The sequence below is a fragment of the Neomonachus schauinslandi genome, chromosome X, assembly GCF_002201575.2.
Source record: "Neomonachus schauinslandi chromosome X, ASM220157v2, whole genome shotgun sequence".
Lineage (NCBI taxonomy): Eukaryota > Metazoa > Chordata > Mammalia > Carnivora > Phocidae > Neomonachus > Neomonachus schauinslandi.
Genome location: NC_058419.1, coordinates 46,232,005 through 46,254,839, shown reverse-complemented (window position 1 = coordinate 46,254,839; position 22,835 = coordinate 46,232,005). Strand labels below are relative to the sequence as shown.

At 42.0% G+C, this 22,835-nt stretch overlaps 1 protein-coding gene across 1 annotated transcript; it reads right to left on the bottom strand.

Moving 5' to 3' along the window:
- Positions 1-4,278: 4,278 nt before the first annotated feature.
- On the bottom strand, positions 4,279-21,636 carry TAF7L (TATA-box binding protein associated factor 7 like). Its single transcript, XM_021695636.1, has 13 exons — positions 21,378-21,636; positions 18,301-18,368; positions 17,405-17,483; positions 15,964-16,097; positions 15,171-15,297; positions 14,869-14,924; positions 11,746-11,787; positions 10,799-10,871; positions 10,347-10,460; positions 9,669-9,920; positions 9,360-9,472; positions 8,125-8,184; positions 4,279-4,320 (listed from the first exon to the last, which is right to left on the bottom strand). Exons 1-13 carry the CDS (start codon positions 21,634-21,636, stop codon positions 4,279-4,281), a joined length of 1,419 nt encoding a protein of 472 aa, XP_021551311.1.
- Positions 21,637-22,835: the final 1,199 nt, after the last annotated feature.

The window sequence follows — 22,835 nt, the reverse complement described above, 5'->3', positions numbered from 1 at the left end:
AAGATAAACAGTCCCGGGAGAGAGCCTGGGGGCCCTGCCCTAGGGTCGTGGCGGCTTAGCTGCTCAGCTGGGCAGCTCTATCTCTAGGCCTCCCTGCCGAAATCTTGCCCTGGGAACAAAGGAATACTTCAGCTCCTTACGCTTTTACCACCACCGGCTGCGGCTGCGGGAGAGGGAAAGGCTCAAGGCCAGGGCTCAGCTCCCTGCCTCCATCTCCTCCCACAGCTGCTGCATTTGGGGGAGACCTGCTGAATGTCCTTGCTGTCCCCAGGGCAGTATTGAGGCCAGAGTGGAGCCTGCTCTGCTGCTCGCTGGCTGCAAGAACTGGTCTCGGGAATGGAAGCAATGGAAGCTGGGGAAGGGATCCAGGGGACAGGGAGGTGGCAAGGGTGGCACACAAGTCTAGAAAAGTTTGGGACAAAGGGGCGGGGCTGGGAACAAACTGGTTAACTTTGATTGCCACTCACCGTGGTGCTTTTCCCCTTTCCCTGGAATTCTGCTTTGAAAATAATAAATTTGTATTTGTTTACTTTGGTTCTTCCGGTTATACTCTGATATTCCACACCCTTCCCTTATTTGGGTGTGGGAAGAGAGCGTGGGCCAAGAAGCCACAGGAATACTAAAAAACATAGGCTACCAGATGAGTTCAACACCTGCTGGACAAGAAAGAGAGAGAGAGAGAGAGAGAGAAAGAAGGAAGGAAGGAAGGAAGGAAAGAAGATAAAAGAAAAGAAAAAAGAAACCTGCCTGCACTAGCCCCATCCACTATTGTTACCTGGATTGGTTGCCTCTCAAGGTCCCACACAAATTAGCCAGTTATCCCCTCCTAGGTGGAGCTCTCTACACCAACAGTACTTAAATACCATCCTCAACAATCTGAGGGATTTTTCACCAGCCTGAAGCAATATGAGAAAAATCAGGACAATGCAGTGAGTTTCCATAGAGTTACATTTATTCAATTTAAAGGTCTGTCCTTCATTATGGGTATTTACATGTATTTGGAGTGTTAAAATGTCCCTGTAACTATGGGAATAAAACTATGAACATAGTTTTTTTAAAATGCCATTTTCTGGCAAAATAAAACCCTGTGAGTCCCTCTTCCCCACCACCAGTTTTTTTTCTCACCAATCTATAAAAGCACTGCCCAAGAGAAATATAATGCGAGCCATGTACACAAATTTTCTAGCAGCCAAATTTTAAAAAAAATAAACAGGTGAAATTCATTTTAACATTTAACCCAGTATATCCAAAACATCATTTCCACGTGTTATCGGTATAAAACAATTATTAAGATACTCTGTAATCCTTTTTTTTTTTTTTTTTTTTTTTTTTTTACTAAGTCTTAGAAATTGCCAAGCAGGCTGACAGATTCAGCTGGGAAAAAACCAAAACAAAACAAAGTAAGAAACCCACATATATCCCGACAATTTATTACTCATATAGACAGCAAAAGCAAGATCAGCAATGGTATCACCTCCCTGCATTCCTCGTCCCACGGAATGACGCCACAACAGAAGGGGCCCAAGGACACACAACATGAATGGTGGGACATCCTATTGCTGAGTGGCCAATTCCACACTGCCGCTAAGCAGATTTATGGCCTTTACCCTGCACCCTTTGCGGGTGGTGTGGCAGGCCAAAAGCTCTGTGCCTCACCCGAATGAGGGAGGCCGATGAGAAACAGCCTCCCAGAAGCTTCCCTCGAGATAGGGAGGTGAGTGAGAAATGGTCTTGCAGCGACTTCTCATGAGACGGCCTATCTTCCCGTGTTGCGGGAGGATCACGGGGCATTCTGCCAAGGCCGGGGGCAGCCTGCAGTGGAGCCTCGCCTACGTGGCCTGTGTTAATAGTGCAAGGACAGCAGGGCCCCAGCCCGGAGCAGTCCCCCTGCAGAAACCCAGAGTGTATTTTACACTCACTGCATGTCTCAGTTCGAGCTAGCCAAACGTCAAGGCCTCGAAGCCTGCATGTGGCTGGTGGATACCATATTGGCCAGCACAGGTCTGTACCATGCAAAATTCAGAATCGCGGGACTGTAGAAAAAGAACACCTCATGAGGTATCACGTGTGTGTGTGTGTGTGTGGGAGGGGGGTAAGGTGGGGAGTCAGGGCGGCAGTAAGCCTTGGGGGATTGGAGGGCAGTGGTGAAGCAGTTACCCTGGGGTACAGTGAGATGCGGCAGCAAAGGGAATGGAAGGTCACTGCCGACGCGTGGATTTGCCCTTGCCCCTTGGCTGCTGTCTTCCCTTCCATCCTGCCTCTCGGCAGCACAGTTCTGGCTGCTCTTGGGCTGTAGTGTTGGACAAGATGCTGAACTAGGGCGCTTCTACCTCTCTCACCTCTAGGTGCCACCTCGCTAGCCTCAGTCTCTCCAGCCATGTCCCCAGGGGGCTTTCTATCTGTTTCTGCTCCAGTCCCCTGCCTTCCTTCATCTGGGAAGGCCTGTCTTCTTTGCACACCTTGCTTCTTCCCCCACACCTTCTGCCTCTGACACTCAATTCCTTTCCCCCACTCTCCTTCTCATCTTTTAAAGCCTGGGTTTCTGAAAAAAAAAAAAAAATCGAGAGTGAGAGAGAGAGACCGCGAGAGCACAGGGAAAGGGGCAGAGAGAGAATCCCAAGTAGGCTCCACGCTCAGCATGGAGTCTGACGTGGGGCTCAATCCCATGACCCTGAGACCATGACCTGAGCGGAAACCGAGAGTCAGACGCACAACCGACTGAGCCACCCAGGCGCCCCTGAAAAAAAAATCGTTTTTATATCATCTTGGTTTTCAAGCTGTCCTCTAACTTCTCTCCTAATCTTAACTTCATTTCATTTGCCCTTAACATGTCTAGCCCCCTTAGTCCCACTTCTTCCCTGCATTTGCCCCCAGCATTCCTTCCGTCTTCCATCCTCCTCCGCGGGCCCTGCCCATACACACTGACCTGCTCTTCACTGCCCCTGGCTTATTAACTTCAACTTGGAACGGGAGCACTAAAAGTGGCACAGAAAACTTGGGAGTACATTTCCTAGAGCAGCACTGACTCCATCAATTGGGACCAGACCTGGGTCTAGCTGAACGACCTCCAGAAAACCCCCAGATGCCTCTTGGTCATAAGCATTATCACCCTTGATTTCCAGATGAGAAAATAACAGAGGCTTTAAGGGGTGGAGGGACTTGCCCAAGGTGAATGGCAGAGCCAGGACTCCAACCTTGTGTTCTTTCCACTACAACATACTTTGACGCGAATACGGGAGCTGCCATTCTTATCACTTCTCTATACTCCTCGAAATTCCAGTGTTAGATGGTTGATAGGAGATGATTTGCTTGGTTCATTAGGAGTTATCCCAAGGGCTCTTTAGAAGGATGCCCCAGTACGGACACCATCTTCTGTCATTTCCTAATGGTAGAGTTTATTGCCTGTCTCTCCAGTTTCCTTTTGGATAGGAGTGCACTCCTCATGGGAGCAGTTTCATAAAGTGACAGCAATCCATTTAAAATGAGAAATTCATTTATTGCTTAAAGAACACAAACCAGAAAACTTTAACAATACAGCAGAAAACAAACAAACCCACCCAGGGTTTTTAAGGGAGGCTTCATAGGCATCTGATTTTTCCTAACCTTTTCTGGCAGGGGTTAGGATGAAGAGGCTCAGAATAAGGATAACAGCTCAGAATTTCATCTCTGCTCTAACTATTCTCTTAGCTGGCAAGTAATAACCAGACACAATCCTAAAAATGCAACAGAACAAAGATAGCAGCAGCAAGAAATCATCCCTGAGCAGGAAAGCAGCTCCTATTACCTTAACAGAGACAGGACAAAACCTAGCGTTAACTGCTGCGAGGTAGGCACTCAATTCACTGTGGCAGGCCCTAGCCTTTGGTAGAAATTATTCATTCTATGTCTTAGGAAATATTTAAAATTAACAGGAGAAGGGAACTGGAAACATATGCAAACCAGCTGTGTGGCCTTCAAGCGGGACTATCTGCTTTGGCAAGCATGGCTGAATCATTTGATGGCACCAACAGAACAGAAGCAATATAAGCAATTCTCAAATTGATAAAGAGAAGCAAAGTTCCATACTGAGTTGGGTTTTTAGGTCTACTACTTTTTTATATTCTGTCCCTTTCTACGCAACCTGCTAAACTCCAAATTTGACTAGCAAACAGATTCAGATAAACAAATACAAATGACTCGACATAAGGCAACAAAAGGGGCAGAAACACGTACAATTCATCCAGTCTTCAGCGGTCTAGACAGTGAATCCCAGGCTCGTGGGCCAGGCTGAATGCTCTCTCACTTCAAAAAATATTTCAGTTGTTCCCGTAGGGAAACGAGCTGTAGGGAGAGGCGGGAAAACGTGAAAAAGTCATCTGAAATCTTAAGTTCCATTACTTGATCTAGAATTTACTTGTAGGAACCAAAAAGAACTACTGTGACTTGGTATTTATAAGGTTATCTTAGTCTTGCAATGTTCCAAAGCACAGCACGTGGTTGAGAATGCATGTACAATGCTGAGTGCGGTTTTTATTGTGCCAGACTTATAAAAGGAAGCTTTAAAGTTGAATCTGCTTAAAAATGAAATATGCTTGCTGTTAAGACTCTGGGCTTCTGGGAAGAGTGTACAGGGGGATCACTGTAGCCATATTCAAAGAGTCAGAAAATAAAGCAGCTGGGATAGCCTTTTGTCTCCCTGAACACACTGACTCTTAAACTAGTCTTAGCTGCTGCTTCTTGCCATGTTATGAGACACTGAGAAACTGAGCCAGAGACCCGACCAGTCAGGAGCCTGATGATGTTCTAGCTGTTTGCGTTCTTTCTAAGTCAGAAGTCCTGAACCTTTCGTGGCATAGGATTTAATTTTTTTTTTTTTTTTTTTTTTTTTTTTTACTTGAAATGGCAAAGTGACCAATAACATTAAGAGAGGTATACTATCTTTGGGGCAAAGATTGTTTCTGAGTGTTACTCAATTTAGGTTACTCCATACCAAGTGTAGATTTTCATTCTGTGAAATGAAAGGAATGGAACATTATAAAATGATTCTATGCTGCACATCACCTACCGAATTACTAGAATTGCTCCCTACGGTAATTTGGAGGCTCTTTACACTCAAATGCTGACATGATTACAACCACTGACTGTTCCAGTTCTTTCCCCTTTGTGGGCTCTTTCTCTCACCACCCCCAGGTTCAGACTTCTTGCTAAACAGTCGCCCTGGCTAACTCATCTATCCCCACAGCTTCAATGATCATTTCTCTGCATGAGCCAACCTCTGCTCTCCCATTTTCAAAAGTGCTTCCAATGCACCGTGCTTCCAATTTAGCTCATCACCTTCTCCACCAACCCCCCACATCGCCCCCTAATAATCCCCTTCCTGGTGTCTTCTGTTAGTGCCATACCATTTTCCAGGTGCTCAGGCTTTGGACTCCTCTTTGTTCTCCTTTTTGCCCCGTAAATCCAATCAATTGTTAAGCTCTGATTCCTTCTGTCACTTGGATCTTCCTCTAGTCTCTCCCCACTCTTAATTTCTCCTACCTACTGCTGGCAGAGAAGTCTTCCTGAGTTACTCCCCGGATAGAAAAGCTTTGATGGCTCATTATGCCCTATGCCAAAAGTCTCAACTCTAGCCTGCCCCTCTGAACCACTGTGCTTTCTGTAGAGAACGCCCTCCTTTCCCTATATCCTTCTTAAAACCCCACCCACCTTTGAAGGCTCCAGCCAAACACCATTTCTCTATGAAATCTTTCCCTAATCTCTATGGACAAAAGTGAGCCCTCATTCCTTTATTTTTTTAATTTTTTTTTAAGATTTTATTTATTTATTTGAGAGAGAGAGAGAATGAGAGACAGAGAGCATGAGAGGGAGGAGGGTCAGAGGGAGAAGCAGACTCCCTGCCGAGCAGGGAACCCGATGCGGGACTCGATCCCGGGACTCCAGGATCATGACCCGAGCCGAAGGCAGTCACTTAACCAACTGAGCCGCCCAGGCGCCCCAGCCCTCATTCCTTTAAATTCCTGTCCCTCTCATGGATCTCTCCCCAGATGGAGGCAGAGACTGGGTGGCAAGCATTTTGTACCTCCCTGCAGAACCTAGCTTAAGGCAGGCATCCATCTACGCTGACTAAATGAACTAACATAAAGGACTGTGGGTGAATAAAGTTTACAGCTACATTTCTGTGTTGAAAATAGCACTTCCCCAATACTATTTATGTGAATGAAAACAAAGACGTTTGGTGGGTGCTAAAGCAATTTGGCACTAATTGTTCACATGGTTGTTTATAAGCAGTACTTGGTTAAGTGATCTGCTGAGGGGAAGGGAATATATGGAAGAATTCCCCTCGCCTTGTTGGCATGTGGAATGGGGATAAGGGATGGTGTCTCTACCTTCAGAGCCTCATGCTACGCTCATCAGCATATGACCTCCAGTTCCTTTAAAACTGTTACCCTCAATTTTCTAGGGCTGAAGTCAGCATACATTTTCTGTACAGCTACTTGACCCTCACTTATCCCAAGTTACCCTCTTCTCTTTGCACTCTGCTCACTCTCTTGTGGCTTTAAATAATAGAGTTGTTCAAGTTAGAAATCTGGCATGCATCCTTAACACTTCCTTCAACACCCACTAATTGACCCAAGTCCCATCAATTCTATTTTTAAAATACATTCTCTCATATATGAATGTTTGTGGCAGCATTATTCATGATAGCTATAAAGGGGACACCACCCAACTGTCCATCGATGGATGAATGGATAAACAAAACATGGTATGTGTGGCATGGTATGCACACACACACACACACACATACACACACCATGGAATACTAGAATATTATTCACCCACAAAATGGAATAAACTACTGATACATGCCACAACATGGATTAAATCTGAAAACATTACGCCAAGAGAAAGAACCAGATACAAAAGACCACATATTATGTGTTTCCCTTTAGATAAAATAAGCAGAATAGGGACAGTAGATGAGTAGAAAGTACATTTGTGGTTGCCTAGGTCCGGCAGGTGGGAGGAATCCAGAAGAAATGGGGAGTGGCTGCTAATGAGTACAGGTTTCTTTCTGGGGTGATGAAAATGTTCTAAAATTGACTGTGGTGATGGCTGCATGATTCTGTGAATACACTAAAAGCCACTGAACTGTACAGTTCAAATGTGTGGTATGTGCGTTATATCTCAACAAAGCTGTCATAGAAACCTTTTTATTGCAGTTAAAAAATATTATATTCTCCCCAAATCCACCACCACCACCTTAGTTCAAGTTGTCACCACCTCTTATGAGAGACCACCACACAGCCTCCTAAGTGGCCTCCCTGCTTCTAGTTCTCCCCTCTATAATCCATTCTCCCGATAATAATCAGGGTGTTCTTTAAAAAGCTTAAATTAAATGTGACCCTCCTATCGCTTCTCGGCCTTTTGGCTAGGATCAAGCGTAAACGTGACTCTCCCGCTTAAAACTCTTCATGGGTTTCCCACCACACTTCACAAGAGAACCCATCCTCCTCACCGTGGCCTGCAAGGGACCATACACTATGGCCTCTGCCTACTTCGGCAACCTCATGTTAAGTCACTCTCTTCCTTGCTTTAAATACTCCAGAGGTCCTCCAAGAGGCCAGGTTCTTCCCCAGTGTGGGACCTGGCATATGCTTCACCCAAGAGGCTCTCCATTCCCTCTTTACCTGGACTCATCCTGTAGGTCAAAGCTGAAATATCACTTCCTCAGAAAGGCCGATCATTTTAATTTAATTCAATTTAATGCACGACTCTTTTTACTCAAATAGAACCACGGATTTTTTTTTTTCCTCCTTCACAGCACTTCTTCACGATTTGCATGTTTAGATCTGTTAATTTGTTCACTGCCAGTCTTCTGTGCTAGACAGTTAGCTCCATGAGGACAAGCACTCTGTCTTATTCAACGCTGTCTGTACATCTTGTGCTTTTCACTTAATAGACATTCGATATCTGCTGAATGAGTGAATTTTCACAAAAACCTTGTTCCAACCTGCTACCCTTCATTTAGAAGATTTGGCCATTACTACTCCTGCGACAGGAGCGGCCAGAAATGACCCTGGGGGTGGGGGTGGGGAAGTCTTTGTATCAAATGTTTCCCGGGTGATTTGAAAACACACTTCTCACCTGCTCATTTTTTTGTATTTCCTGTAACTTAAGCTGCTCCAGGACAGACTTTAAATGATTCTGGAAAACAAATTGTATAAATGATGAATGCTGAGTCTCAAGGGAAAAGAGAACCAAGCGAGACAAAGAGTTCGGCAAATAATTTGATAAGAAAATTGTCAGTTGTAACACAAGAGCACTCTTTTTAAAGGATTTAGAGTCTAAGAACTTGTACCCCCCCTAACTACAGAACCATCTGATTGGATTTTATAACCCTACACACAGCATTTCTTTTCTTGCCCTAAAATAAATGGTTGGAGTGCCTTCACGGTACCTTTCTTTAGTTTTAGCACAAATCCTTTGACTGTGGTGAACTATTTAAAAAGCTGGCTTGGAATGTGATGCTGACTCATTCATTTCCCTGCACTAGGGCAGAAGAGTACTATTCCCAACTAGTACTTCATGCAACATCCTAATAATACCATACAGCTGTATCTTCCAAAGTGTGTCCACATCTATCATCTTACTTGGTTATTCTAAAGGACAACACTCTAAAGAGGTATAGTTCTGTGTCACGTTGCTCCATTTTGATGACTACAGCTCTCCAGAAAATGAAATCTGGCAAGGAATTTTCCAGATTCTTCAGAATTTCCCTCACTATAAAAAAGGATGCAAACATGGCCTAAACATACATTTTCCTTTGGTTGAAATATGTGTTAACAAAAATAAAGCAAGATAATTATTCTTGTTAAGGCATGCATCATAACATTTAAAAATGAATTTAGTTAATTTTCTTTCACTGCAATGAACACATTTTGGTACAAACAACAGGATTCAATCTATGTCTTACCACTTACTGTGGTCCTCGGCAAGTTACTTAACCTCTTTGAATTTCCAATTCCTTATCTATCAAATAGGACTAGTGACAGTACCTGTGTTTCAGGAATGCAAGGATGAAATGAGATGATACGTGGAAAATGGTTAGCTCTTTATGTGCCTTTCACATAACAAATGCTCAGTATCGGTAATTATCATCTCAGGTCTCCTGGTCTCTTCCCAAAATTGCTTATGCGAGATGATCAAAATTACTCAGGTAAAAGGAATAGGGCTATGTTTTATTAGGGGTTTCTAAGAGGTTGTTTTAGGTGTGCAAATGAATAAGAATGCTGCACAGAGATAACATGAGTAGAAACACAAAGATGGGATTTTGAAAGTAAGATTTCAAGATATCTTTATCCCAGCCAACAGGAATTTACCTTGAGCATCAGGTTTTCCACTTTCATTATGAGATGCCTCTGTCTTTGTGCTTTGCATCGAATCACTTGGAGCTTTTTCTCCATGTAATGAATCTGCTTCTGAATATCCATGACTAACAGAGATAGACAGAAATTTTATCTAAACATAGCCTAAACTAGTGGACCGAGATCAAAATCAACTAAAACTCCACTACACATTTCAGCAATAACTTCTGAAACTTAGCCTTGCATCTAACACGTGTTTAGAGTCCATCTTCAGCACTGCCACCCACTCTGTCCCATCCCTTTGGTTTTTCCTCTGTAACTTACCTATTGAACTGGCTCCTTCCTTTGCCTCATACTGGCCAGATGCAAAGAACTTGGCTTGTAGCTCCCTTTCCAGATCCTCTTCATAATAATCTTCCTCCTCTTCCTCAACTTCGTACTCATCATCATAGTCATCCTCTTCATCCTCATCCTCCTCATCCTCATCGTCGTCATCATCCTCATCCTCCTCCTCCTCCTCATCATCATCACTGTTACTGCTAGAATCACTGAACATCTCCCGAAGCATACCATAGTCTATTGGTTTTAAGGAAGAGGAAGATAAAACTCTATGAATCTTCAAATGACTCCTACTCCAGCTGCAGTTATACTCCCTCCCCTCAAATTCACTCAACCGATGAATTTTATAAATAATTTTCTTGACGGAAGATTATTCCCTTCCTAGAACAATGACAGGAAATGCAAAACACTAACATGCATTCATATATTCAATGATCAAGACATTTAGAGTATCAAAGGGACTCTAGGAATTTAGGATACCAGGGATGGGTGGGAGATTAGAACACCAATCTAAAACCCCTGAAGCACTGAGGGACCAATAAGAGGAAAGAAGGGCAAAGGCCTCCTTTTTCTGTGATTGGCCTGTGAGTCTATGGAGACTGGCCTTTCACACAGTCAACACCTGCGCTTTCTGAAGCTCTTGTTTCGCTTTTATAGACATACCTGATGAGACACGATCCTGCTTATAGTCATTCATTCCTGAGGATATTGCAAAGCCTGGGATAGAGCCTTGACTCTCTATTTCCTTGGTTTCATCTTCAGCAATTACTTCCCATCCTGAAAGGTGGGTCAGTTAAGGAACAAGCAGAAAGAAAGGAGAAGGCCCAGTTGAAAGGGAAGAAGCTCTCTGGCTGAAAATGCTATTTAACTTAGTCCAACTTCAGGCCATTTGTATCTGAATTCCTAGTATGAAGAAGTACCTTATACTGAGTTACACAAGTAAATACATTTCTATCATGTGAATTTACTGTTCCTAGCTAGGAAATAACATCTCCAAAAAATCTTAAGTTCCACACATCACAATTCACACACGAATACCAGAAGTGAGGGCTTGGTCAGCAAGTGCACGTGGGGTGGAAGAGACTACATGGAAAATATTTAGTATAAAAGGATACGAGCACTGACAGCTTCAGCATCTGAACACAGAAGTCTTTTCACTTCCTTTTCCACATCGGGAGACTCGATGTACTGAACCAAAGTGGGGGAAGGGGGAATAACAGTAAGGTCATTTAACACCCCGTGTTTTGCAGGAATGCCCTTTACCTACGTACAAATGAATTCAAATAATTAGGCCTCTTCAACATGCATACAACCAAATTTCAACTTTAAATAATGCTATTTATGAAGGAATCTTTGACCAGGGTCTAGGTTTTTGTACGATAAGCTTATTTTTTTCCCCATTCAAACAAATTACTTGAGACATTTAATCTTTTCAGTCTGCAACTCTGTGTTAAAGACCTCTCTCAGAGGCACAACCCTTGGGTCTCGGTTATTAATTATTTGCCCTGGCCCATGTTGGCAAAGAACTACAATTCCTTATTTGTTATTTAACAGTAATTTGGTCTAAAGATCCAAATTCCCAGGGTTCACTTCTCCACATCTTTATTATTAAAGATTTTCCTATAAAAACTGGGTCTTAGCTACATGTTCTCCCTTAAATCCAATTTTAGACAATTATCTCCACAGCAACCAATTCGTCATGCCACAAATAGAAATTAGAACTTTGAGGGGGAATAAGCAATTGCAAAAAACTGCTGGTAAAAGTGAACCCTGGCTTCCAAGAAATGGCTTTTAAAATAAGTACCAGAGGGAAAAAAAGCAGATTAGAATATAGAGTCACTAGCCAAATTGTATCTTTTCCTCTAGGAGTTATCACACATTAAACAATGAATCCATTTTTAAGTGAATCAAATTCAGTGTCTGTGCATGACAGCAGCAGTTAGAGATAAGAAGGCAGGCTTAAAAGTAACCTTTATGGTTTCCTTGATTTGCTTGAAAGTAATAAGCAATGAAATAAAACCCACCAAGGGTCAACAATAAAGTTATATTATGATTGCTCTACCTCCGGAAAGCTGATTTCTTCAATTTGTTTGAAATCAGTGAGCTACGAAATAAAACACAAACAATGAAGTTATATTACGATTGTTCTTCTTCACTAAAGCTTAAAGAATTGTAAAATTATTCTTAACTTAGTTTTATATTTAGTAGGCACTCAGTACATGTTGTTGACTGACAGTAGAAAAGCCAAGGCAACTGTGTTCATAGAGTGAGAGAATCAACGCAATAAAGCTGTCAATTCTCCCCAAATTGATCTCTATATAGGTTTAATGCAATTCCTACCAAAATTCCAACAAGGTTTTCTATAGACATAGAAAACTTTTTCTAAACTTCAAACATACTCTAAAATTTATGTGGAAAGGTAAAGGCTCTAGAATGGCTAAAACAATCTTGACAAAGAAAAATAAAGAACAGTCTTGCTGATTTCAAGACTTATATAGCTACACTGTGATATCAGAAGAAGGATCAACATATAGATCAATGGAACAGAATAGGGAACCCAGAAACAGACATGCACAAATATGCTCAAGTGATTTTTGACAAGGTGCAAAAGCAATACAATGGTGGAAGGATAGTCTTTTTAACAAATGGTGTGGGAGGAACTGGACATGCAAAATGCAAGAAAAAAAATGAACCTTGAACTAGGGGTGTCTGGGTGGCTCAGTCGGTTAAGCATCTGCCTTCAGCTCAGGTCATGATCCCAGGGTCCTGCTCAGTGGGGAGTCTGCTTCTCCCTCTGCCCCTCCCCTCACTCATTCTCTCAATCTCTCTCAAATAAATTTAAAAAACCTTCAAAAATTAGCTCAAAAATGGACTGCAGGCTTAAATGTAAAATGTTAAACTTTAGAAAAAAAGAAATAGAAAATCTTCAGGATCTGGGCTAGGCAAAGAGTTCTTAAACCTGACGCAAAGGGAAGATCCTTAAAAGGAAAAATCAATACTTTGGACTTAACCAAACAAAAAACTTTTGCTCTTTGAAAGACTCTGTGGAGAAGATGAAAAGACAAACTATAGACTAGGAGAAAATATTTGCAAATATCTACAAATTTCTACAGATAAGACTAGTATTTGGAATATTAAAAGAACTCTTAAAACTCAATAATAACAAATCCATTTAGAAAATGGGCAAAAGGCATGAACAGACATTTCACTAAAGTGAACTATATGGATGGCAAAAAAACATATGAGAAGATATTTGACACCATTAACTATCAGGGAAATACAAATTAATACCACAATTAGATCACTACATCTATCAGAATGGTTAAAATAAAAAAATAGTGACAGACACCTAATTCTGATGAGAATGTAGAGTAGGTGGATCACACCTACACTGCTGGTGGGAATGTACAATGTTAAAGCCACTTTGGAAACAGTATGGTAGTTTCTTATAAAACTCAGCATTCAAGGGGAACCTGGGTGGCTCAGTCGGTTAAGCGTCTGACTCTTGATTTCAGCTCAGATCAGGATCTCAGGGTTGTGAGATCAAGGCCCACGGTCGGGCTCTGCACCGGGCATGGAACCTGCCTAAGATTCTCTCTCTCAGGGTGCCCGGGTGGCGCAGTCAGTTGAGCATCCGACTCTTGGTTTCGGCTCAGGTTGTGATCTCATGGGTCGGGGAATGGAGCCCAGCATCAGGCTCCACACTTAGTGAGGAGCCTGCTTGCATCTCTCCCTCTCCCTCTGCTCCTCCCCCCTCCCCCTGCCCATGCTCTCTCTAATAAATCTTAAAAAAAAAAGATTCTCACTCACCCTCTCCTTCTGCCCCTCCCCCTTCTGAAAACAAAACAAAACTAAACATTCAAGTACCAGAGGACCCAGCAATTGCACTCCTGGGCATTTATCCCAAAGATACAAATATTTATGTTCACACAAAAACCTGCTTGCAACTTTATTTATAATAGTAAAAAACTGCAAACAACTCAAATGTCCTCCAATGGGTGAACAGTTCAACAAGCTGTGGTACATCCGTACGATGGAATACTACTCAGCATTGACAGGAACGAACTACTGATCCATGCAACAACTTGCATGGATCTTAAGGGAATTATGTTTAGTTGGGGGGGGGGGGAAGCCAGTATTAAATGTTACACATTGTATGACTCCATCTATATGACATTCTGAAAATGACATTACAGAGATGGAGAACACAACAGTGATTGCCAGGGGTTAGAGACTGTGGGAGTGGGGTAGGAGGGAGATGAGTGTGACTATAAAAGGGCAATGGGGCGCCTGGGTCGCTCAGTCGGTTGAGCATCTGACTCTTGGTTTCAGCTTGGGTCATGATCTCAGGGTCTTGAGATCAAGCCCCGCATCGGGCTCCACACTCAGCGGTGGGTCTGCTTGAAGATTCTCTCCCTCTGCCCCTTCCCCCGTTCATTCTCTCTCTCTAAAATAAATAAATAAATCTTTAAAAAATGGGTGAGATGAGGGATACTTGTGGTAACAGAACTGCACAGTATTTTGATTGTGTAGGCAGATACACGAACATACACATGGGATAAAACTGCACAAAACTAAACATACACACACACACACAAACACAAGTACAAGTAAAACTGGAGAAATTTTAATAAGATTGGTGAATTGTATAATATCAATTTCCTGTTTGTGATAATGTACCATAGTTTTGCAAAAAGTCACAATGATGAAAACTGGATAAAGGGTACGTGGTATCTCTCTTTTTATTTCTTACAACTGCATGTGAACCTACAATTATTTCAAAATCAAAAGTTAATTTAAAAAAGAAAAAGCCAAGCCACAGTAATCCTGTAGCTTGCCCAAGGTTCTACAAGTCTGAGGTAAGGTTAGGAATATAACCACAGTTCTCAATTCTCAGGTTCTAGATGGGTTCACCGTAAAACTAGGTCTTGCAATTGAAAACTGAAAGCATTAGCAGAAGTTTCAAATTCATGACACATCCAGATCCCTAAATGATCAGGTCTGGTTTTTGTTCACTATAGAATCCCAACTGCTACCACACAGTGCCTGGCATTTAGCTCACAATAACATACTGAACATATAAAGGAATGAACAAATTAATCCCCAAATGACTGTCTCCCTTTCCTCCCCACTCATAATCCTCTTCCAATCCACCCAGTAGACACAGAAGTAGCATGCAACTAACCTTTTTTGTTGTTTTGCGGAACCTTTTCTTTCTGACATTCTTAAGTGGTGGAGTAACTAAAATAAATTCAACATGGTGAAATGTATATATGACTGTTGGTAGTCACACATCTATCTGAATTTGATAAAGAGAAAGGTCACGCTATAAGCCACTAGCTCGTGACATGACCTGTTCCTTTAAGAGTGTCTGGATGCCTAACGAACCAAACACCTAAGTGTGGTAACAGGTCCCTGGCTCATGAGTAATTAGGATTCAGCAGATAAATGTAGTCAGCCAGAATGAGCAAGGGGCTGGTGACTTACTGCCATGCTTCCAGACATATTGTTTCTGTCTCTTTTTTTCATTTTTCCTGATTACTTTAAGATCAGTAGAGGTAACTGGTTCTTCCGGAGAAGGGTGGAGATCACCATCAGCAGTGCACATAAGCATCTACATTTAACAAAGATAAAGAAGTTGATTACAGCCACAAATCTTGGGTTAGTAATGAATTGTGATCATTTTTACTACCAGAAATCCTGGAGCACAGAAGTAAGGAGAATGTTACTTGGCATTTCCAGAAAACCAAGTATTAATATACATACATATTCATTCTCTCTGTCTGTCTCGGCAGCATTGTATATGGATTCTGGGTTTTCTTTTTATTTGTTTGTTTGTTTTAGCTCAAATGCTTACCACTGCAGAGGAAATATGTTCAAAACAAATACATCTTAGCATTTTGATTTAGAAGACAAACAAGAAATCAACAACAAGATGATGAAAAGAACAAATATAATCTCCAGAGTTCACAGCATCTTGCTTTAGCAAAAAGTTCAGAAGATCCCAGATCCTCATTTTTTCAGATGAAAATCATTATAAATGGCAAACATAAACCTTTATTATCTAAAAGCTATTTGGATAAAATTAAGTAGTCAAAAGTTATGGCTCAAACACCAAACCAGAACACGACATTGTATTCCTGTGCAACTGAGCTGGAATTAGAAATGATAAGCAGCCGTTCACCAAGTGGGAAGGAGCACTGAAAGAAAGAGAAAAGTAGGGAGAAAGGGATTCCTTGAACGATGTAAGAGCTAGTAGATTAAGAAAAGTCGTCCATACCTGAGAAATATCTGCTGTTTTATAAAAAGTTTTTTTATCAAGACTTTTCAGGCTTCCAATAACGCATGGCAAATCAACCACCTTTGCAGCTAGTGAGACATCTTCTACCTGAACAACTGCATGACGTCCATCAGCTGAAGAGAGGTAGGAAAAATTAAAGTTGACATCTTCCCAATGCATTCTTAAGCTTCCTAGAGCTTGAGTAATGAAGACTTACGTGAGACAGACTAGTCTTTCAGCGAACCCTACTATTTCTCATAATGCTAGAATTGTGTATGTAATTAGTAACTTCCCAGAGAAAAGAAGGCAGGGTATATGTTTATGCTACTTGATCAAAAGTAGCTAAGTTTCTTCGTAATCACTGTGAACTAAATGCGGATGAAGTGGTAAAGTGCTTCATTCTCCTCCTGAAGGGCAAACTCCATTCAAACCCATTCATTTTGACACCATCAGAAGCACTCACTTACATCATTGCACATGGGTATGTCGAGTGAAGGGTTGAGTGAAGGAAGGGTTGATCCCAGAATGGTGCTAGTAAATCTGAAGTTACAATCTCTAGTTACCTTCACAAAGATATTAGTCTACACAATATCCATATACGGTAGGAATATATATATATATATTCATATACTGACAACCCTGACTCCTGCCCAGATGTCTCAAACATGAATGTCCTTTAACACAAGAAGATTCAAGTGAAATCTTCTAATAGTAAGTGAAAAAGAAAAAATGCAGAATGATGTTGGACATGATTCTTTTTGTGTCTTTAATTCTTTAAAGTAACTTTAAAGATATAGATGATTTAAATGTTGGTATTGTGCATAAAAATTTTGTCTGTAAGGAAACACAAGGAGAAACAATTATTATTAGTTATCTTTGGCATTAACATTAGAGCACTGCAAAGGAGAGGTTCACTCTTCTTTTTGAACTCTTCTGTTTTATTTGAATTTTCTAACCATGAACTTGTATTACCTTTTTAAAAATGTTAATAAGGGCTACCTGAGTGATGGTATTATAGACCATTTTAAATTTTCTTCTTTATATACTTCTCTGTACTTAAAACACCTAATAAATATTATTTAAAAGAGAGAAAGATATGTCACTTTTATAAACAAGGAAAGAACAGTATTCATTTGTCATTCCCCTGGACAGTTAGAAATCACAAAGCCAAACAGCAGTAGACAAATCGCACAGTTGGCCCCCATGTTTTTCCTTATACACACTATAATAATTACCTCAAATTACATAATTTCTACTTCCTTTCCTCAGTAAGAAGCTATGAAAGTGACTTAAAGCTTCTTAAGACTTCTTAGAGTCCATCGAGGCAGAGACCATATTCTGTTCTTTGTCATATCCTTAGTATCTAGTATAGTGTCTGGCACATAGCAATCCCAGAATAAATTACTGTTCAATGTATGGTAAATGGACAGTCACTACTTACAAGATAAGTCAATTTTGAGTTTATCCTTCATGGCAACACTTCTAGAATGTAGTATCTTCCTGACAGTAGATGCATGTTCCTAAAAAGAAGGGAGGTTGAAAAATCAGAAGGATGAATTGTCTACTTGGCAACTAATAGAAGAGGTATGTCACAGACAGTCCTCCCTTAAATAAAGCCTTAAACCTGCCAAATGTTAAGAACAATGCCATGCACCATGGCATACCGTGCACTGTGTAAGACAAGTTAGGATGAGGCTGACTCTAGTCTCAGTGTTGTTTCTTAGTAGCTACAGTTAATGCCTTCTTCTAGCTCTACATTCCTGCCTCTCACGGCTGCCCTTCAGTTGTAGTTGCTAAGGAAAGGCTTAGCTGCAGTTTACTGGGTATATTAAGTAGCCCTAATTGGGAAAATACCTTTCTGAAACCTGTCTTTAATATAGCTTTCTTAGACTAAATACGACTTGAATCCAATATCAAAGGGAGAATAGACCCTAACACAATGTTAAGATGAGCTTCAACAGCCTGGCATGGTGATAAATTTGAGGAAATAATGATGGTCCTTCTCACTGCCCCTTTGGAGGTGACAGGATTTTAAAAGAGTCTTATCTTGGCTGTCCAGTGAACAGGCTGTTAGCACCTCTGGTAAGTGACTGAATCCCTCACTGTCACAGCCGTTTGCCAGGAAATCAGCCCACATGATAGGCAGCATGTACAGGATGAAAGAAATTCTGCTAAAAGAGTACACACTAGGATAGGACTGTTGAATAGAATGTGATTCCTGGGAAACAAATGTCCTTAGTTTTTATAGCATACCTTAAATAGAAATACCACAGAATCCAAGCAGAGCTAATACATATGCACTGAAGATATTTGGTCTGAGATACAAGGGTTTCTTACCGGAGGCAGACGCAATATAAACTGGTTCTCAAGTTCGTGAGGAGGTTCATCCTGGCTTTTACTCATCTCTTTGTTTTTGAGTTCATGAAAGCAAAAACAAAATCGACAGAAAGTGACCAAAAACTCATCTTGCTCCCTCTGCTGACCACTTCTGGTAGCACTGGTTACATTATACAAGATCTTGCCCATAACCCTCACTGGAATGATGTGTGCACAGCTCTGAAGTATCTTCTTTGACATAACGTGATTATTTCTAAAAGTCACCTTATCTCCCCTCTAATATATGCAGACTTTCCAAGGATAGTCCAAATTACATGATAACAAATGAAGTAATAGTTGTTATGAAACATGATTTAGTCTTCTTAATGATATTCTTAGACTCTTAGGTAAAGGACCACAATTCATCAACTCAGTGGTGGCTACCGAAGCAAACTACATGCCTCTGCAGGGAAGAGTGCCAACCAAAGGCCAAAATCAACCAAAACCACGGGCAGAAATGTTCTATGATTTGAAGGAAAGAGCATAATTTTTAATATTTCATTCACCTTAATGGATTGGTAGGAATTAAGCCCATGGGAGAGCAGGTAGCTTTTACAACTCTAAAGTCAGCATCAACGGCTCTGGGCTATCTTGGAGAAAAGTTAGGAGTCCAGTTCTTATGGCTAGGCCATCTATATGAGTACACTTAAGTTCACGGAATAGACACTTTCTTGAAGGGGTGATATGAAAGATCAGAAAACCCAATTAATCGATTCATTACTATCATTTACTGTGTACATTCTATATGCCAGGCACTTCACTGAGTGCATTAGGTCTATTATTTCATTTAATCCTCATAACCACCACTTACTTGAAATGCCCCTAAAAGTTATTTAAAGGAATCTTAAGATGGATCCCTTTATTTAAAAAAACAAAAAAAAACTTCTGTAAAGTGAATAATCTCATCAACGTTCATCTTAATTTTTAATTTTACTTTCCATCTATTTGGGATATATCTGTAAGTGACTTACATGTTGGGCTCACACTTCTGAGGAAATTTTTTCTCAAAAGGTGGAAAGAAAGCAATATACATATATGAAACCTGACAAGGTCTTCCTATGCTCTAAGGACATTATGCTATACACCAAGTTATAAAATATTATACCTTAAATTAGATTAAAATCTCCAGTTAAGCACAGCTCCCAATACTCCCAATACACAGTAAACCATATGAATCTCACTTAAAAGCATTGGAACCATTTTTAAAAACACATGCAAGTGAGTCTGAGATCCTATTATGGTGAAATCATTCACCAGTCCTTTAGTATGACTTCGGAAACTACCAGAAAGGCACTGAAAGCAAAAGAGAGGTCAGCCGTGGAAAAGGAGACACCCAGGATGAGAGAAAGATTGATTATTTGTGATAGTCAATTCTTCTCTTCCTGCTTATATAGTTATATATATACACACACACACACACAGAGAGAGAGAGAGAGAGAGAGAGAAACTGTGAACATAAGGAAAAAATTAATTAAAATAAATTAAATAAAAATCTTGGGGCTGGGCACACTGCCTAACAGAACGAAAAGTAGCAAATACAAGGTTGGGGGCAGAAATACAGATTATTTTAAGAACTAGCTGCTAAGCAAGATTTTATCAGATCAGAAGTAACTTTTAGAGTTTTCAGCAGAACTAAGACTAGGGCATTTTGTTCGTTTCAATGCCTTTCTGGCAACTCCTCTCTTAGAGAAAGAATGTAAGAATCCAAACTATTTCAGAGAAGGTGGACGACCCTAGGTGAAAGGAGTTTTAATTATTTGTAAAATTTGTTACCTTTTACTTTCATTTACCCAATGAACCCGGTGTATCGTATATCTTTTAAGAAAAGGCATCCATTTTTTTTTCAGACAAGCACTCTTCGATAAGTAAACTAACAGGACCGCTCTCCACCATTCATCCCTAGCTCCATCTCGTTTCAGCGAAATCAGAATTGGAATTAGAATTACAGCTAGCTGGAGGGTGCCTAACAGCATGCTCCAGGCAGCACAAGTCAGCACAAGCGTAAATTGGTATTTTCTCAAGTTCATAGCCGCTGGCTGCAATTTGGAGGCAATGACCACCCCATCCTTATCCCAGGGGCACTCAGCTTCCAAGGAAGAGGCCAGCTCCTAGGCCCCGATCCAATTTCCCTTTAAAACCTCCCGCGGGGCCCAGGGTCCCGAGCCTTCGCGCCTCGCCGTCCAGGCGGGCTGGGGAGGGAAGTGCAGCGCGCGGGAGCTGGGCGCTGACCCGGCTGGGGAACCCTCTGCCGGCCCCGACTCACCCGCTGCTCCGCTGACTCGCGCCAGGACCGGAAAGGCTGCGCGCGGGGAGGGGGGCGGGGGGGGACCCGCCTCTCTTCTCTGGGTTGGGGGTGGGGGCGGGTTCCGGCGAGGGCGTGAGTGGGCTCACGGGCAGCGGGCGTGGAGGCGGGCTGCGGACCGACGGCGTGGCGACAGGTAGGAGCCGCGCGCGCCGCCCCTCCCCGCCTAGCCACGCCTCCTGGGCCGCGGCCCGACTGGACCCGTGGGTGGCCTCGTGGAGGCGGCCAGTTCACCGCGTGCCAGGGCGGGGGGGCTTGAAAGGCGCTGAGCGCGGCGGGGACCTTGCTGAGCAAAGCTTCCAAACAAACTCCTTTTACAGGGAGGCGACCTTCGGGGCGGCCGCGGGAGTCTTAGCGGTACACAGTGGTATTTGTAAAAGGGGCGGTACATTGGCTTGCTCCTCGAAGCCGTTAGGTTGGACCGATTTGTTCCTTGGCGAGACGGCCTCGCCTGGTGACAAATACGCCGCCGCGCAAAGCCATTAAATAACTGGAATCCGCGCCCAAACTACTCTCACCTAATTAGCCGCTCTCTTCTCCTCAAGAGAGTCACCACTGTATATCTTTCAGACAGGGACACCAGTGACACGGCTTATTTCTCCTAAAGGGAGTCTCAGTTCAAATAAACTTTTAGCAGTTTTCTCCCCCCAAATATCCTTAACCTGTGAGGATAGATAGATAAATAAATAAATAAATAAATAAATAAATAAATAAATAAATAAATAAAGCCCCTTACCTTTCCCTTCTGGTAAGTTTTCCGGAGGAGCTGTGGCACCAGCCTGGGCGCCGCTGTCGGCATCCGCTTGGGTGACATGGTCGGCAGCAGTTTGGGTGACTTGGTAGCTGGTATTTTCGGCGCCCTGGACGCCGACGGTTTCCGCCCCGTTGTCGACAGAAATTTGGGGATCTTGCGAGCCGGTTACTTCTGATGTTGAAACTCTCGGTGTGGAATCATTTTCTAACGGATCCGGAGGCAGTCCCTCAGGGTGCTCCATGGTCTACTCCTTGAGGTTGTAAAATGGCTTCCGACTTAGTCATGTGACCCTGAAGGTTCCAGAACTTTCATAAAATGATGTCAAAGGTATCCTCCTTAAAGACATAGGGATAATATTAAGGGACATTAACGGTGCCTGTTAAAGAAGATGGCGGTGAAATCTCTACTGCCTAATACATATCTAAACTTAATCATATGGGATAAATATTTTTGGAAGACTCATTATTGTACAGTCATTTCTTCTGGGTAAGATTTTCATTCAGTGAAGCTAAATTATCCGAAGTTTCAGACCTAGACAAAATTGTTTTGGTCCCTTTTAGAATCCATCCACTGATCTTTATATCAAGGCTTGTAATACAAAATAGACCAATGAAACTCATTTTTCATGTAGTGTACTATATTCTTGAAGGCATTTATATTGCACAATATTTCTTTAATAATTCAAAGGAGGGGGGCGCCTGGGTGGTTCAGTGGGTTAGGCATCTGCCTCGGGTCATGATCCCGGCGTCCTGCGTGCTCAGCGCCACCTAGGGCTCCCTGCCCAGCGGGAGCGCGCTTCTCCCTTGGCCTCAGCCTGCCGCTCCCCTTGCTTGTGCGCTCTCTCGCTCCCTCTCTCGCTCTCTGTGTGTGTCAAGTAAATAAATAAAATCTAAAAAAAAATAATTCAAAGGAAAAATTCCTTTTTTGGTAACTGAAATAGCTGAGTAATTGTGTTTTGAATCATATAGACCATGTGAATTATGTAATTAACTTTCCTTGTGATAGCTGCTAGGGAAGCTCAGAACCAATTTTACAATCCACCTCGAACCACTGTGAACTTTATTGGCATATGCTGATCTTTCTGTTATCTTAAATAACCATATCCTCTCTGGGGCGCCTGGGTGGCTCAGTTGTTTAGCGTCTGCCTTCGGTTCAGGTCATGATTCCAGGGTTCTGGGATCGAGCCCCGCATCGGGCTCCCTGCTCAGCGGGGGGTCTGCTTCTCCCTTTTCCACTCTCCCTGCTGGTGTTCCCTCTCTCGCTGTGTCTCTCTCTGTCAAATAAATAAATAAAATCTTCAAAAAAAAAAAATAACCATATTCTCTCCCAGTCCCCTAATTATTTTTATCTTGTGCAGTAACACTGAAGGCTGCTTCAAAACGTTTTTTTTTTTTATTTTTTAAAGATTTTATTTATTTATTTGACAGAGAGAGAGAGCAC

Coding starts and splice junctions, on each gene's coding strand:
- TAF7L (XM_021695636.1), bottom strand. CDS start 21,636: ATGGAGCACCCTGAGGGACTGCCTCCGGATCCGTTAGAAAATGATTCC. Junction 18,369..21,377: donor AAACTTACCAGAAGGGAAAG/GTAAGGGGCTTT, acceptor TCAAAAACAAAG/AGATGAGTAAAAGCCAGGAT. Junction 17,484..18,300: donor TTATATTGCGTCTGCCTCCG/GTAAGAAACCCT, acceptor CCTTCTTTTTAG/GAACATGCATCTACTGTCAG.